Below are 14,356 nucleotides of genomic sequence, written 5' to 3'. Positions count from 1 at the left end.
CCGATTTATAAAAGAGATCTTAAGACAAAAGTATTTCCTTCGAGCGCTTTTACATGTGGATGGAGATCAGAGATACCCTGTTTCGATCGTCAAGCATATTTCATTTCTCCTGCACTCTCTCTCTGTATCTCCAGTTCCGCCAGAAAAGAGATATTGAAAGACCACCGACTCGGCATCGACAGCGCAACTGTGCGGTTCTTGCTGTCTTTCTGTAACCTGTGTTTGTTTGTCGTTCTAGAAAACCACCGTTTAACTTACTTTATCAATATTAGTCGGAATCCAATCAAGTTCGATCCGTCGATGAGCAGGTACAGAAATTCAACAAGATTGATTGTATGTATGTTGTTAGGCTTGATAAACATAGGAACTCGATGAAGTTTTTGATTGAGTGCAGCGTTTGTAATTTGTTGAACTCTAGATAATAGCAGTTATAGTGCTCCTATAGTTGAATTGACGTTGCTGTTATTTTTGAGATTGTTAATTTGTTGTTGTTTTTTTTTTTTTTTCTCTTTAAATTTGTTATTTATAGGTGAGAAGTTGAATGAGAAGAATCCTTTTGGTCATCTGAGTGTTGTTAGACTGGCAGCGTTTTTGGTTTTAGTTGGAATAGTGTGTTCTCCATGGATTTAAATGTCTCACTGGTGCCTGAAGAGGATGAAGCGATATACAGGCAGCGTGTAGTTGAGGAAACTGCAGGGCATGAGCATGAAGAAACTGCCGTTAGGAGCTTGTACAGAGTATGTACTAGGTTTATCTTTTTCCTACTCTTCCCTCTCTCCGTCTGATACTTTTCTAAGTGATAGAGTTGGAGCAATGTATTTAAAGTTCAGATTTCATTTCTCGCCGGCATTCTTGTTGTATTATTCTGTTATTTATTGGAAAAAATGCTTTTGTACATATTTATTAATCTTGACTGCTCTATGACTTAGGAAGGGGATGGAAGACAACAGGAGCTCAAAAGAAAATTCCCAGGCGAGGGTATCGTTCATGTCTCTCCATCATTCAGGGATGATCAACGGTTTAAGTTTAATAACCGCGGATCTTATAATGAAAATACGCTCCCTCATGGTATGTTTGAGTTTTAACTGATATATATGGATAATGGATCTATTATGAAAAATGATCTAACTTTGGTTGTGTCATATAGCAGTTTGGAAGTCCTGGAAACTATGTGTATATTTTGTATTTTGGGTCATATATAACAATGCAGGATGTTATCTTTGCATAGATTTGAATGGGCAAACACTATTCATCTGAACAATGGCTGTAGAAAAGGTGATTTTTCATTTAAAGGCGAACATGTGCCCTAAGATAGAGTTGTCGAGTTGCTGGACATTTGAACGTGTCCATCGTTGGACGTCATGAAGGACCATGTTATCCCATTAGGGCCATTGCTGCTTGGATTTCAGGCTTATTTGGAAATTTCCTAGTATTATATGTTCCTCTGAAAAATTAATTATACTTGTGATATCCTTCTAGCTTCAGGTGTTGCAATTGCTGGGGGCGGCGTTGCTATAATTGTGCTATTGCTTTTAGTTTGGGTTTAAGTTAAGGTGATAGAATTTACTGGAAAAAAAGGAAAAGAAAAAGGAAAGTCGTTCTGGTAGTTCATATATTTGGCTGTGTTTTACTGCTATCTATTTATGGTGGTATGATTTTTCTTCAACTTTCATTTGTTCAAAATGCTATTTATTGATCTTCGTGTTTCTGGTATTCTGACACCTTTGTGTGTGGGCCTTAGATTTTGTGGATAACTAGGCAGGAAATTCACAGCTGCCAGATCTATTCCTGCCTTATCCCCATCATTTCCATTTGGAAAATTTCTTTCTGTAAACAGTTTGATTCTTATGTTCTATAACATAGGGTTAAAAAATCATGATTTTTCTTTGTACTGCAGGGTGGTTGCATTGCCCACCACATGGTCATGAGATCGGGTGTATAATTCCTTCAAAGGTTCCACTAAGTGAATCCTTCGATAAGTACATTTCTGGTGAAAGATACTCACCGAAGCACGTGATTCATAAACACAGACTTCTAGGAAAAGAAGTGGGTACCTTCGACTAACCAGAATCAGCACTATTTAAAACCCTTGTGTTGAAAACTGGAACATGTCCTTCTTTGGAATGTTATTTTCTTTCTTAAGATGAAAAGCTAAAATTAAATGTTGGACATGTGGTTGAAAATTCTCAATTGAATTTCCATATGTTCATGAAGGTTAATTTTTCCCTCCTTAATGTTAACCCTTCATTATTCCTTGTAATCTCAAAACGCTGAACAAATTTCTACTATTTTGTTTTATGAATTTGGTAAAATCTTTGCTCAAATTTCCAGTGATGGAGGATATGTAAGTTGAGTATTTTTACTAGTATCTGTTGAGTTTTGAATATTGCAAACAGTGTTCAATTTAGCTCCTTATATGAAGTGGGCACTTCGTTTTAATTGTTTCCCAGATTGCGTATCTCATAATAACAAAACATCAAATCCTTTGACTTTCAGCTTGGTTTGGTGATTGATCTGACGAATACTAATCGTTACTATCCAGTTTCGGCATGGTCAAAAGAAGGTATTCGTCATGTTAAGGTTTGAAAAATTTTCCTTCCTGGCTAAGCATTCTTTTTCCAACATTTGTTGCAAGCTATCTAAGTGTTTTTTTAATGATCCAAGTATCTTTGTTGATTGAGCCAGATTAGATGCAAAGGAAGGGATTCTGTTCCTGATGATGCTTCAGTAGATAACTTTGTCTCTGAGGTATCCTCTCTTTCTTTCTCTTTAATAACTAATTTTGTTGCTGATTTATGTTTCAGTTATGGCTTTGATGATGATGATTTTTTTTTTAATATGAATTGAACCTGTCTAACTGGATAGACTCGTGCTATAATTTCAGCTATAAATCACATATATCTGATCTGGTAATTCTGCAAGGATAATGTGCAGTAGTGTTCATAAAAATTACTTCCTATACTTACATTGTTACGATTCATGCTTGTTATTGTCACTCTCTCTTTTCCAGGTTTTGAGATTTTGCTCAGAGAAAACACATCCAAAGAAGTATGTTCTTGTCCATTGTACACATGGGCATAACCGTACTGGGTATATGATTGTTCATTTTCTTAAGCGTACAGAGTCTATTTCTGTCACTGAGGTATGCAATATGTTTTCCTCATTGCAGGGTTTGTTTAGACTCAGCTTGTCCGCATTTTGATTAAAACAGCTTTTACTTATATTGTCAATGACTCAATGGTTCAGGCAATAGATAAATTTGCTATGGCACGCCCTCCAGGAATATATAAGCAGGACTATATCGATGCACTTTACATGTTTTATCATGAAAAGAAACCTGAACAAGTTGTTTGCCCTCGGACTCCAGAATGGAAGAGGTCTCCAGACCTTGAATCTACTGCTGAAGATAAGGTCCATCAGGAGCACGGCAATGGTGCCCTTTTACATGTGTGTGCCCCTGTATGAATAATTTAGCGCGTACCCTTAATCATTGCACTAGTTTAAGTGTTGGATTAATTAATTTATTTATTTCTGTTATGGCGTGCTTAAAAAGCTTATCGCTAGAAACCTTAATAGTTTATATGCAAAATTGGTTGCAGAATTTACTCTGTAATACATTGCTCAGGTTAAATCGATGTGGTCAGAAACTTCATGGTCCTCTGAGGTTTCCGCTTCATAAAAATCTGATATGATTGTCATTTCCCATGGTCCCAAAATTGAATCCTCTGAGGCTCCTGGGACTAGGTTAAATTTGAATACACATGCCCTAAAAGTGCTGTTGGGAGGCAGTCAGATGTGTCTTTATAAAATTTTGAGAGCATCTAAGATGTTTATGACCTGGAATAAGTTCTTTATATGGTTGTAATAGTCATTAGAAAGGCTTTGGAGTAGAAACAGTTTCCTCACAATTACGAAAATGGTGTGAATGTTCTCAAAGCATCTTCCTAGGAATAGGCTTTGTCCTTTGAGTTTGAACATTGTACCCCAGAAATCGATTCAGGGACAATTTAAATTTTGCAATCTTATTCATGGTGAAAAGATTTAGAAAATGATGGTGATTCTGTTTAGGATTGTTGTATGGTGGTTAAGTTCATCTATTTATATTACCATGATATGGTAGCCAGGCATGCTTAATAATGTGGTACTAAATGGAATCCAAAACTTTCTTTCTAGACATCTTGCACATGGAACTGAGATACTTATTTTTTGTTTTTTATTATGTCAGGATAATCATGTGAGGGATGCAGGATTAACAAATGATGATGTACTTGGTGAAGCAATACCTCCTGACCAGCTTCGAGCATTTCGTCAAGATTGCTATCATGTGCTTAAGCTGGGTGCTCCGGTGGGATCTCTTATAAGACTCTTCTAATGGTTTTTCGAAATTTAAATTTCAACAAATCTTATATTCCAATGTGGATTTAATGACTACTTTCACTAAAGTTAGTTTTACCTCAAGAATTTTATTTTCAATGACACATAAATTTCATGAACATTTTTCGAGAAATTTCTTGTTTTCCTGTCTTCATTGTTATGGACACTTGTTAGTGAAACTAATTTTAGTTTGTTTTGTTTTTCATTGTGTTTAACTGTTAGAACTTCATATTGAAGGCTTTCAGACCTCACTTTTGGCTTCCATATGAGCATTGAGCAAAATTAGTTTCAATTTTTTTGGGTCAATTCAACTGGAGACATGTTGTATTATAGTCGTATTTGGTTAAATTTTAGGTGAAATGTTTAAGTTCTAATTTATTTTCATGATGATGGACTGTGTTATGTGTCAGGCTATAAATCTATCATTGCTTGGGTACTCGGTACAGCTTTTACTGTATTCTGATATGAGAATACTTTTGTAATAACCCTTTTTTTAATCTCCAGCTGAGAGGAAACTTACATTTTCCTGGCTCCCACCCAGTCTCTCTGAACAGGTTGATTCTTGTTCCATTTTGTTCTTGTATTTTGTTCCCCAGAAATTGAGTTAGTGACTTAGTGGTGGATGTATCCTACTGAATCGATTTGTTTATGTCACAACAGTCTACAATTATAAGTGGACCAAATAATGTAATGGCATGTCTTGGTTCATGCATCAAATACAAAGTATGTAGTGGCTTGTCTTATCAACAAAGTGATGTACTATTACATTGTTGAGTCTGAACTTCTTGAGATTATTTTTAGGCGCAAATCAGTTGCTTTTAATTATTAGATAGGCTGAAGATATTGAAGATTATTAGGATTGAAATCAGATTGTTTCTTGAGGCGATGGACATTTTACTGCAAAAATTTTGCGCAGATTTTACATTTTGGATAACATAAGTTCCTAGATGTTGACAATCTGACCTGGAAAGAAATAATGAAAAATGGGTTATTCACGGTATAAATGTGGCAAATAAGAAAATGAGAAATGAACGCAATTACAGTCACAGAAATGTAAGGTGTTTGGTATCTGTGGATTATCTTTCCCTGTTAAAGAAGAAGATGACCATTTTTCTGCTCTCTTTGTTTTATTTTCATTGTCATTGAATATTTCACTGTATTTGGCTTAGCCAAGCAGCTCGTGAGATCAGTAGTTTTACTGGAAATTACTTTTCCCCCTATGTTCAGGAGAAAATAAACTTATATTATCTTTAAGTTCTGCTGTTTTCCCCCTATGTAATTTCCCCCTATGTTCAGGAGAAAATAAACTTATATTATCTTTAAGTTCTGCTGTTTTCACCCAGGTTATTGCATGTTCCTTGGTTTTAGGTGATTATATATGTGTTCTAATCTTTTGTAAAAATTGATTCTAGTCCCAGTATTGAAATTCACATTTATAATAATATGCAGCGAGAACCTTCAACTCTTAAGGCAGTGTTATTACTATGCAACATGGAAAGCTGATGGAACACGCTATATGATGCTAATAACTAGGGATGGGTGCTACTTGATCGATAGAAACTTTTATTTCCGAAGAGTCCAGATGAGATTTCCCTGCAAATACCCAAGTAAGGTGCGTATATGTGTAAGATTTGACTCAGATAGTTGTCTGATTTTGTTTTATATGCTAATATATTGGAACTTTTGACTTCTTCTTTTTTCAGGGTACACCTGAAAAGACTCATCACTATACCTTACTTGATGGGGAGATGATTATTGATACAGACCCTCGTACAAAGAAGCAAGAGAGAAGATACCTTATTTATGATCTCATGGCAATTAATGGGATATCTGTTGCTGAGGTAAGATATTCTAGACACAGAATCTCGTTTGTAGCTTGTTGATTCTCTCCCTTTGAATTGTGAGAAGTCTTTATGTGTTTGCAAAGCAGTTGTTTACCATGAACACAGGATATGGGGTTGAGGCATTGTTGTGGCTGTCTAAATTAGTTGAGAGTCATACCCCTGTCGCAACTGGAATGTAAATTCAGTAGGCTCCTGATGCATTTATCAGTACTGCATGACGTTTTTCATCCCTGTAGAATAGGTGCTATGTGTACAGCAATCTTTGGGTTAGTATTTAGTGGTATCTCACTATTTCTCGATGTGGTTATGGCTGCGATTACTTATGATGAAAATTTATTTTGGAATGATAACAACAGTGTCAGTGGACCCAACCTTTTTAACACAACAACAGAGGTAAATAAATTATGTGATGGCTGCATTGGCTTTGTGCTTATGAAATGCATTCAACTGTCTTGTCTCTCAGATTTGAGGTCTCCCCTGTGACTCTCTCATAAACGCTTAACTTCTAACAATGAGTATACTATCTAGCTCCTGGTCGTGAAAGGAAATATTGCTTAGTTTGGATACCAGAACATACACCTTTTTCCTTTTTAATACCAAATCAAAGAAGTTAACTGGATGAAAGGGATAAACAGAGATTTACACTTGCAAATCTGGTTGGCCTATTCACTAGATATTGAAATTTTATCTCTCCTTATAGGAAGAATGGCTTTGGTTTGTTATTAAAAAGATGTTGACATTAATAAAGAAATGTGACAAAATTCCTGAATTGGGAACTTCTCCTTAGTACATGAGTAGAACCAACCTGTTTCATGCCTGATATACCATTGAAGACCTTATAAATGTGCTCTCATGTACTTATTCAATGTACATACTTGGTGTTTCTGCCTTTTTCCGAAGAGGAAAAAAAGTATCTACATATTTTACCTTTGTACATTTTCAATAAGGATTTCCAATAAGACATATATCTGATCAGTTGATGCTTTTAGCTACCATTCCATGAAAGGTGGAAGACTCTTGACAGGGAACTGATTGAACCTCGAAATATGGAGCGTGAGACTCTTTCCAAGAGCATTTATCCTTATTACAGATATGACTTGGAACCATTTGGGGTGCGTATTACAATCACCAAGGATCTTAACTGCTTTTGATCTTATAAGTGGAATTTGCTTACACTAAAATCTATGTTTTTTGTAATATTCATCAGGTGAGAAGAAAGGGTTTTTGGCTGCTTTCTACTGTCAATAAGCTTCTGAGAAATTTTATTCCGCAGCTTTCACATGAATCGGACGGTCTTATTTTCCAGGTAGGTGGTGTTTGGAATTGTGTAAAGGGAGCTATTTAAAGCAGCTGACTGATTATAATAGTTGTAGCAAACAATTGTTCAGTTAGTTGTAACACATGAGAGTTTGGTCTTTCAAGTATGCAGTCTCCTTTTTTGCCTCTAGTGGTTTCTTAAATTAACTAAATTCGCCAGTGAAAACATAAAGAAAGTACGAACGAAAAGGTTGAAATAAAGAATGGAAGAACTATTCCTCATGTTGCAGATGTCTCTTTTTTTGATAGGTAAGTGGGAGTGTGGACTCGAACTTGGGTACCACCCAATTCGAGTATATGCCTTAACCAGCTCGGTTTAGGGGTTGTTGGCTGCAGAGTGCAGACGTCTCCTATATACTGCTAACTGCTTTTTTAGATTTCTTGTTCTTTTTTATGTTGTAGTGGGTTTGCTGGTCCCATATAATGGGGTTTTTGATATAGAATGAGTTTATGGACTTCCTTACTTATAGTTATTCTCTCTGTAGCAGGGATGGGATGACCCTTATGTGCCTCGAACACATGAAGGCCTTCTAAAGTGGAAATTTGGTCATATGAACTCTGTTGATTTTCTCTATGAGGTTGAACCCTCTTTCGTTTCATTCATTCAATTGTTATTATTAGTTTACTTCACTCTATGGCAAAAACAAATGTACTCCTGCATATGCATTCTTGCTTTTTTTATTCCCTAAATGTTTTTGATATTTGATTAGCAGTTGGGAGCTAATAATTGTGAGCTGCTTTTCCTGTACGAACGTGGAAGGAAGAAGCTAATGGATGGAAACCGGGTTACGTTTGGAGGTCAATTGATCAGACTTCCCTTTTTTCTGCAACAAAATATTCAATCTTCTTTTTTTGCCCTCATTCTAATAGGACAGTTTTACTAGAACGTAACAATATATTACCCTTTGATGTTCTGTTTTTGAATGGGTAATTGTTGTGTACATGTCTGCTACTGATGTTTTTCGTACTGTCGTTTCGTCTCATGCAACTGATATCTAACGTGCTCTAACCTGCAGAAGAATCAGATTCGTCTCAGTATTCAGGGAAGATTATAGAATGTTCCTGGGATCCAAATGGAAATATTTGGGTATTCATGCGGGTCAGGGTGGATAAGTCCAGCCCAAATGAGTTCAATACCTATAGGAAGGTCCTCACACCATTTCTGCATATCATTATCTCTTGACAATATTTTGTTATGTTTCGATACTGAGCTACGCAGTGATTTTGAAACCAGGTTATGCGAAGCATCAGAGATAACATTACAGCAGATGTCTTGTTAAAGGAGATTGATGAGATTATTCGCTTGCCAATGTATGCTGACAGAATCGAGAATGATATCAAGGCCCACCAAACCATGGCAAGGCGCAGGTGATGTACGGCCACCTAAATTCATACATTTAGCCAGCTGATGATGTTTACATAAGAATATTCATGGCATTTTAAGTAAGCACCACCTTTTTCTTTGGGAATAACTGCAAACACACACATAAAGGAAGGAGAAAGAGATTGATCGTAAATTATGTCACTACAGGGATGATAAAATAAAAACTGTCAAGAGTACCGTTTGTTAAGCATTTTCTAGTGTGGTTGAAGTTGGCCCATGTAGTCTGCTCTGCCTGCCCAAAAGAGTAGAGCTTAACCCAAGCCTTCAAGTTGCCACCAAATCCTAACCACCACCATCTCTTGTTTCAACCTCACATCTAATGTTTTGTGGGGAACGAGAATGTCATCCCTTATTTTAGGATAGCGTTTGGGGTATGAGTTGGATATTAAAAAAATATAAAAAGTGTGTCCAAAATAATTTTCACCCTATTTTAGGGGATCCATTGGAATCGCTCTAGGAGGAGGTTCTCCAGCTGGTACCCTCCAATAATAATTGAAGTCCTAGGATTTGGACCACCATTAGCAAGTGCAAGGCACACCAAATCATGACAAACATACAACATTGAGGTTGCACCAAAGTTGCTCCAGACCAAATGTGCCGAGCACGTTGTCGGTGCTTAAACGCACGTCGAATGGCACCCATTCCGACATGGGATTCACACCAGTAATGTTCCTTGAAGCAGACTGATCGATGAAGGATTCAGTCATAGCACTGTAGATAGGTTCTTCCACTATGGGGATTGAGGGTGCCTTGACTAATTGACCCAAAAAAGTCAAATATGGCCGCTCGTTCATGCATGCCTCCTAAAAGTATTTCACGCAGAATTTGAAATGATGGGACATCTTTCAATCCATTAAATTTAAGTTATGAATTATATAATTTTAAAAGAATCACGGAACCTCCAAATCTTCTAAGGGAGTACAAGATTCCTTACTATTAGGCCAAACCATCTGAGTCCTCCTTCACTCCTCCACTCTAAACCTTCATAATGCTTGATTTATTTAGACCCACTACTTGCAAGTAGTCAATAGATATACTCTCACAATTTCTTTATTGTTTTCATGATCCAAAGTCAATGTAAACTTTTCTGGGCATCTTCCTATATAATGCAAACCCCAGAACACTTCACTTTGCACAACACTTGGAAATACCAATCCATAAGCCACGAGACGATAATGTCACTTCCATTATCCATCCTCTTCTCCTTCACTTTACTTCTTCTCTATGCACTCCCTCTACAAGCAGCATTCCTCTCACCAGTGCGAAAGGACCATACTACCCTCCAATACACCCTCCCAATCCTCCTAAAAACCCCTCTTCAACCCACCCAACTCGTCCTCGACCTCGGCGGCTCCTTCTCCTGGATCAACTGCTACAACAATTACACTTCCTCCACTTACCACCACATCTTCTGCGACACTCCTCTCTGTACTTACACCCAATCCTTCGCCTGCGGCAATTGTTACGACAAACCCTTCGGTCCCAATTGCGCAAACAACACTTGCGATCTCTTCCCCGAAAACCCAATCATTCGCGACCGTGGGCTCGATTCAGTGGGCCTGGATGACGCTCTCACAGACACCCTCGCATTGCCCACCACGGACGGCAAGGCCCAAGGCCCACTGGGCCTTGTCCATGACTTTATCTTCTCTTGTGCGAAAGCGTCGCTTCTCAAGAAGCTCGCGAACGGGGCCACTGGTATGGCTGGGCTGGGCCGGTCTAACATTTCTTTACAAGCGCAGGTTAGTGACTCTGTCTCCGCGTCTCGTTATTTTGCGCTGTGTTTGTCGGGGTCTAAGACGGATCCGGGTGTGGTTTTCTTCGGTACGGGTGGGCCGTATTATTTTTTGCCCAAGATTGACCTTTCGTTGTTCCTTATTTACACTCCACTCCTCGTGAATCCATCGGGAAGCACACTAATCGTGTATCCTCATCCGTCCGATGAGTATTACATTGGTTTGACTTCCGTCGTAGTCAACGGGAAAGTTGCGCCAATTAATGCGTCTCTGCTAGCCATTGATGAGTCTGGATTCGGTGGGACCAAGATCAGCACCGTTAATCCATATACAGTGCTACAGAGTTCTATCTACAAGGCAGTGACTGAAGCGTTTGTTAAAGAATCAGCTACTTTTAACCTCACAGTAACAAAGCCGGTCAAGCCATTTAGTGTATGCTATCCGGCGGGCCAGATCATGAGTTGGCGCGTGGGACCCAGGGTACCGACCGTTGATCTTGTGCTACATAGCAAGAGCGTGGTTTGGAGAATCTATGGATCTAATTCAATGGTCAGGATTATAAAGAAGGGTTTGGATCTGTGGTGCTTGGGATTCGTTGATGGTGGGGCCAAAGCGAAAACATCGATCGTGATTGGAGGATATCAGATAGAGGACAATTTGCTACAGTTTGATCTGAAGTCAAACCGATTGGGGTTGACTTCATCCATTTTGGTTCATGGAACCACGTGTGCTAACTTTAATTTCACTGCAAAATCCACGAAGATCTGAAAATCCGCAAGAGAGGAATGAAATCAACCCTAAAATCAATAAAATTAGTGCTTCGGAAAAAGCTATGCTATTACTGAAGCAATTTTGTCGTTTACTCACAGATTTATGATAAGAGATCCCAATAGATAGTTGATATACCAATTATCCTAGCTGTTGAGTTATATTCATAGAATTTTATGTGTATCGTGTGAGACCTGTGAAACCTGTGAATTCAATTGACTCATGTGCGTCACACCCATCAATTGAGATAACTAAGATATCAAACTGGTAGGATCTTTATCATTTTCAATTGGCGATAAAGATCTGTCAAAATAGATAAATGCAGTGGCAGTGTGCACACACAGAGATGAAGTAAACCAAAAAAAAGATACTTTTTGTAGATGATCTTCTGTCATATGGTTTGACAACGCAATGTCAAGACTTGTAATAATCCAAGCAATAAAAAAAAAGAGCAGATTTTTCAGATTTTGAACATCAAAGCTTCCTGGTCAATCAATTTGATTATAAATTGCACAAGGTAATAGCTCAAAACCTAAACTAAAAGAGAGCCTTCCATTACGGTAACAGCTTTGCCTCGCAACAGCACTCTGTGGTTCTGCTCATCCAAATGAATGTTCAGGGTTCCACCTCTAGGTGACGCCTGAGCAAAGTAAAGCTATATCAGTAATGCAAGATTACTGAAGGGCACATGTATGATATCTTAGAAAAAGAAATAACCTGGAATGCAACAAAATCGCTCTTCCCGAGCTTTTTGCTCCAATAAGGTGCCAAGGCACAATGTGCACTTCCACAAACAGGATCCTGAAAGATACAAAAGACGTAACATTTAAAATATACAAGTTCCTGCATACTAGTTTAATTTGTAGGCAGCGAGAGGTGTTTAATTTTAACAATAGTTAAACAAGTACATTGAAAATCCAATAATATTGTTCCCTACTTCCAAGAGTTTTCTGGGCTATAGACTAAGGTTTATATAGAACATTTTATTTGCTCCAATTAGGCAATAACAAATTCAATTATTAATGGGAAAAGGACCCTTCAGTGGAAAAGAAAAAGAAAAAGAAAAAGAAAGAGCTCCTGACCTACTGGTAGCATTGTTTGAGTACTTGAACCAGATCAAGATTTGAGTCCCCATCATGGTAATAATATTTTCAAAAACATGAATTATCGAACAAAAGAAAATTTTGCTTCAGTGAATTGTTAATCAAATGTTTCATGACATGGTCATGTTCACGAAATCAGGTATAAATTCCCCTTGCCAAAGTAGGATGGCAGCAAAACAGCAATTCATAACAGTAGAGGCGTAGAGCATTTTTTGTTTTGATTGGAAAAATATTTTACTAAAGCACCAAGGAAGGGGCAGCCCAAATAGATTACATGGATGAGAGATTTATATTATCAAAAACATTAAAATGATTTGTCATTTGTGAGACCAATGCTGAGAATTACCTCATTGATACCATATTTTGGACAGAAGAATCGACTCAAAAAATCAAATCCTGAGTCCGGGGGTGCAACTGCTGAAACAATCAATCCCCTCCCAGGAAACTTCTCTATCTTGTCAAACTCTGGCTGTAATTCTATAACAGAATTACCTGACGGAAGCACAATCTGTAAAAAAAGACAAATTCCAACAAAAAATAAGAGTGTAAATCATGGATCCTTCGCAAACCAAAAACCAATACCTCCTGATGGCTCAAATCTTTCTGCTGAGCAAATAGTACTCTCATAATATTGTTTCCATTCTTATGTTGCAGAGTTAATCAAACAAAAGTTGCCAAGTTCTGTGATGGAAAGTATTGAAATTGAAGAGAAATTGAACAGGACTTACAAAGAGGTCATCTGTGGTGGTAGTCCTCCTTATATCAATTATGGAGGCACCGTTCAAGGCTTCAGAAATTGAGGCAACTTCAACAGCGTTAAATTCTGTCGTTGTGACAGTAGGAAAATCCAGTTCAATGAGAAATATTTCTTTTTCTTCGCCATTCTGAACCAAGGCATCAGCTTTCTTGATTTGTGGAACCCTTTTAGCAGTCAATATTCCCGATAGAGTTTCAAACTCAATAATGCTAGAATTTACCAGACCAGTAGCAAAGAGAGTGTGTGCAGCCGCTAATGTTGCATGGCCACAAAGGTTAACCTGCAACAAAGATTCATGTATACACATACTCAACAGAAATAAACCCTAATTGGATTTAGAAATGCAAACATCAGAAAGGGAAAAAGAGCATAAACTAACGATCGGCATAACCTAAGACAACATGAGCAGAAAAGTAGAATTAGAAATTAGAACGATAACAAAAGTAGAAAGGGATCTCCAAGGATTCCGATATCGCCTTTAAGGGAACAAGACGAGAGAATTGAATAAAATCGAGTCTTAAATTCTTAATCGATCAGTATAAATGCATATGTGGAAAGAAAAGCCTGATTTGGTGCCACATATGCAAAATAAAGAAGAACCGACCTCTGCAACGGGAGTGAACCATCTGAGAGAGAATCTCGGATTAGGGTTTTCGTTGTTATCCGGCTCAGCGATCGGGGTGAGGTAACAAGTCTCGGAGATATTGAATTCCGCCGCCACAGCTTGGAGCCACGTGTCATCTCTATCACTCTCGTCCTCTAATAGACACACTGCCGCCGGGTTCCCTTTGAAGGCGGAGTCGGTGAACGCGTCCACCTGCTCATAAACACAGAGTTATGGAACGAACGAACGAACGAACAGCAAGGAATTCACAGGGATAGGGAAAGAGAGATGGAACTACCTACCACATAGTACTTGACAGGCTTTTTTGCCATATTTTGGATTGGATTGTTATGAATCAAAGTTCTTAAAAGTGCCAAGTATGGCTGAGCCAACATGACTTCCAAGATTAAGGCATGAATTTTCCTTATTTTCATACATGGATACAAACTGAGCCATACGTATCAATTGA

The 14,356-nt window shown here is 37.9% G+C and overlaps 3 protein-coding genes across 10 annotated transcripts; 2 read left to right on the top strand and 1 right to left on the bottom strand.

Moving 5' to 3' along the window:
* Positions 1-46: 46 nt before the first annotated feature.
* Positions 47-9,109, top strand: LOC119982486 (mRNA-capping enzyme-like). Of its 8 annotated transcripts, none has more exons than XM_038825892.1 (18): positions 47-189; positions 530-737; positions 930-1,068; positions 1,898-2,046; positions 2,497-2,580; positions 2,686-2,748; positions 3,011-3,142; positions 3,247-3,459; positions 4,226-4,345; positions 4,879-4,928; positions 5,824-5,986; positions 6,078-6,215; positions 7,208-7,330; positions 7,426-7,524; positions 8,021-8,113; positions 8,246-8,333; positions 8,552-8,682; positions 8,770-9,109. In XM_038825892.1, exons 2-18 carry the CDS (start codon positions 621-623, stop codon positions 8,905-8,907), a joined length of 2,040 nt encoding a protein of 679 aa, XP_038681820.1. In that variant the 5' UTR covers positions 47-189; positions 530-620; the 3' UTR covers positions 8,908-9,109. The 8 variants fall into 8 exon arrangements, with proteins under 8 accessions (XP_038681820.1, XP_038681819.1, XP_038681823.1 ...); XM_038825891.1 differs by having other exon boundaries at positions 71-308; XM_038825895.1 differs by having other exon boundaries at positions 72-308; positions 8,024-8,113.
* An 850-nt stretch (positions 9,110-9,959) lies between these two features.
* On the top strand, positions 9,960-11,564 carry LOC119982487 (probable aspartic proteinase GIP1). The gene has a single exon (XM_038825900.1). It carries the CDS (start codon positions 9,981-9,983, stop codon positions 11,421-11,423), a length of 1,443 nt encoding a protein of 480 aa, XP_038681828.1. The 5' UTR covers positions 9,960-9,980; the 3' UTR covers positions 11,424-11,564.
* Positions 11,565-11,775: 211 nt separating this feature from the next.
* On the bottom strand, positions 11,776-14,347 carry LOC119982489 (uncharacterized isomerase BH0283-like). Its single transcript, XM_038825905.1, has 6 exons — positions 14,190-14,347; positions 13,888-14,100; positions 13,255-13,563; positions 12,873-13,034; positions 12,141-12,224; positions 11,776-12,063 (listed from the first exon to the last, which is right to left on the bottom strand). The coding sequence occupies exons 1-6, from the start codon at positions 14,319-14,321 to the stop codon at positions 11,956-11,958; spliced, it is 1,008 nt and encodes a 335-aa protein (XP_038681833.1). The 5' UTR covers positions 14,322-14,347; the 3' UTR covers positions 11,776-11,955.
* Between the last annotated feature and the right edge of the window lie 9 nt (positions 14,348-14,356).

This window comes from Tripterygium wilfordii, chromosome 17, assembly GCF_013401445.1.
Source record: "Tripterygium wilfordii isolate XIE 37 chromosome 17, ASM1340144v1, whole genome shotgun sequence".
Classification (NCBI taxonomy): domain Eukaryota; kingdom Viridiplantae; phylum Streptophyta; class Magnoliopsida; order Celastrales; family Celastraceae; genus Tripterygium; species Tripterygium wilfordii.
Note: the sequence above shows the minus strand (reverse complement) of the source record. Positions and strands in the feature narration are given on the sequence as shown.

What these genes read in the sequence shown, in the direction of transcription:
- LOC119982489 (XM_038825905.1), bottom strand. Translation starts at nt 14,321, where the DNA reads ATGAAAATAAGGAAAATTCATGCCTTAATCTTGGAAGTCATGTTGGCT. An exon ending in GGTTCACTCCCGTTGCAGAG is followed by an intron (nt 13,564 to 13,887) that starts GTCGGTTCTTCT and finishes TCTTTGTTGCAG; the next exon opens with GTTAACCTTTGTGGCCATGC. An exon ending in CAAAATATGGTATCAATGAG is followed by an intron (nt 12,225 to 12,872) that starts GTAATTCTCAGC and finishes TGTATCTTTCAG; the next exon opens with GATCCTGTTTGTGGAAGTGC.
- LOC119982487 (XM_038825900.1), top strand. Translation starts at nt 9,981, where the DNA reads ATGATCCAAAGTCAATGTAAACTTTTCTGGGCATCTTCCTATATAATG.
- LOC119982486 (XM_038825892.1), top strand. Translation starts at nt 621, where the DNA reads ATGGATTTAAATGTCTCACTGGTGCCTGAAGAGGATGAAGCGATATAC. An exon ending in ACAGACTTCTAGGAAAAGAA is followed by an intron (nt 2,047 to 2,496) that starts GTGGGTACCTTC and finishes TTTGACTTTCAG; the next exon opens with CTTGGTTTGGTGATTGATCT. An exon ending in CCTGCAAATACCCAAGTAAG is followed by an intron (nt 5,987 to 6,077) that starts GTGCGTATATGT and finishes TTCTTTTTTCAG; the next exon opens with GGTACACCTGAAAAGACTCA.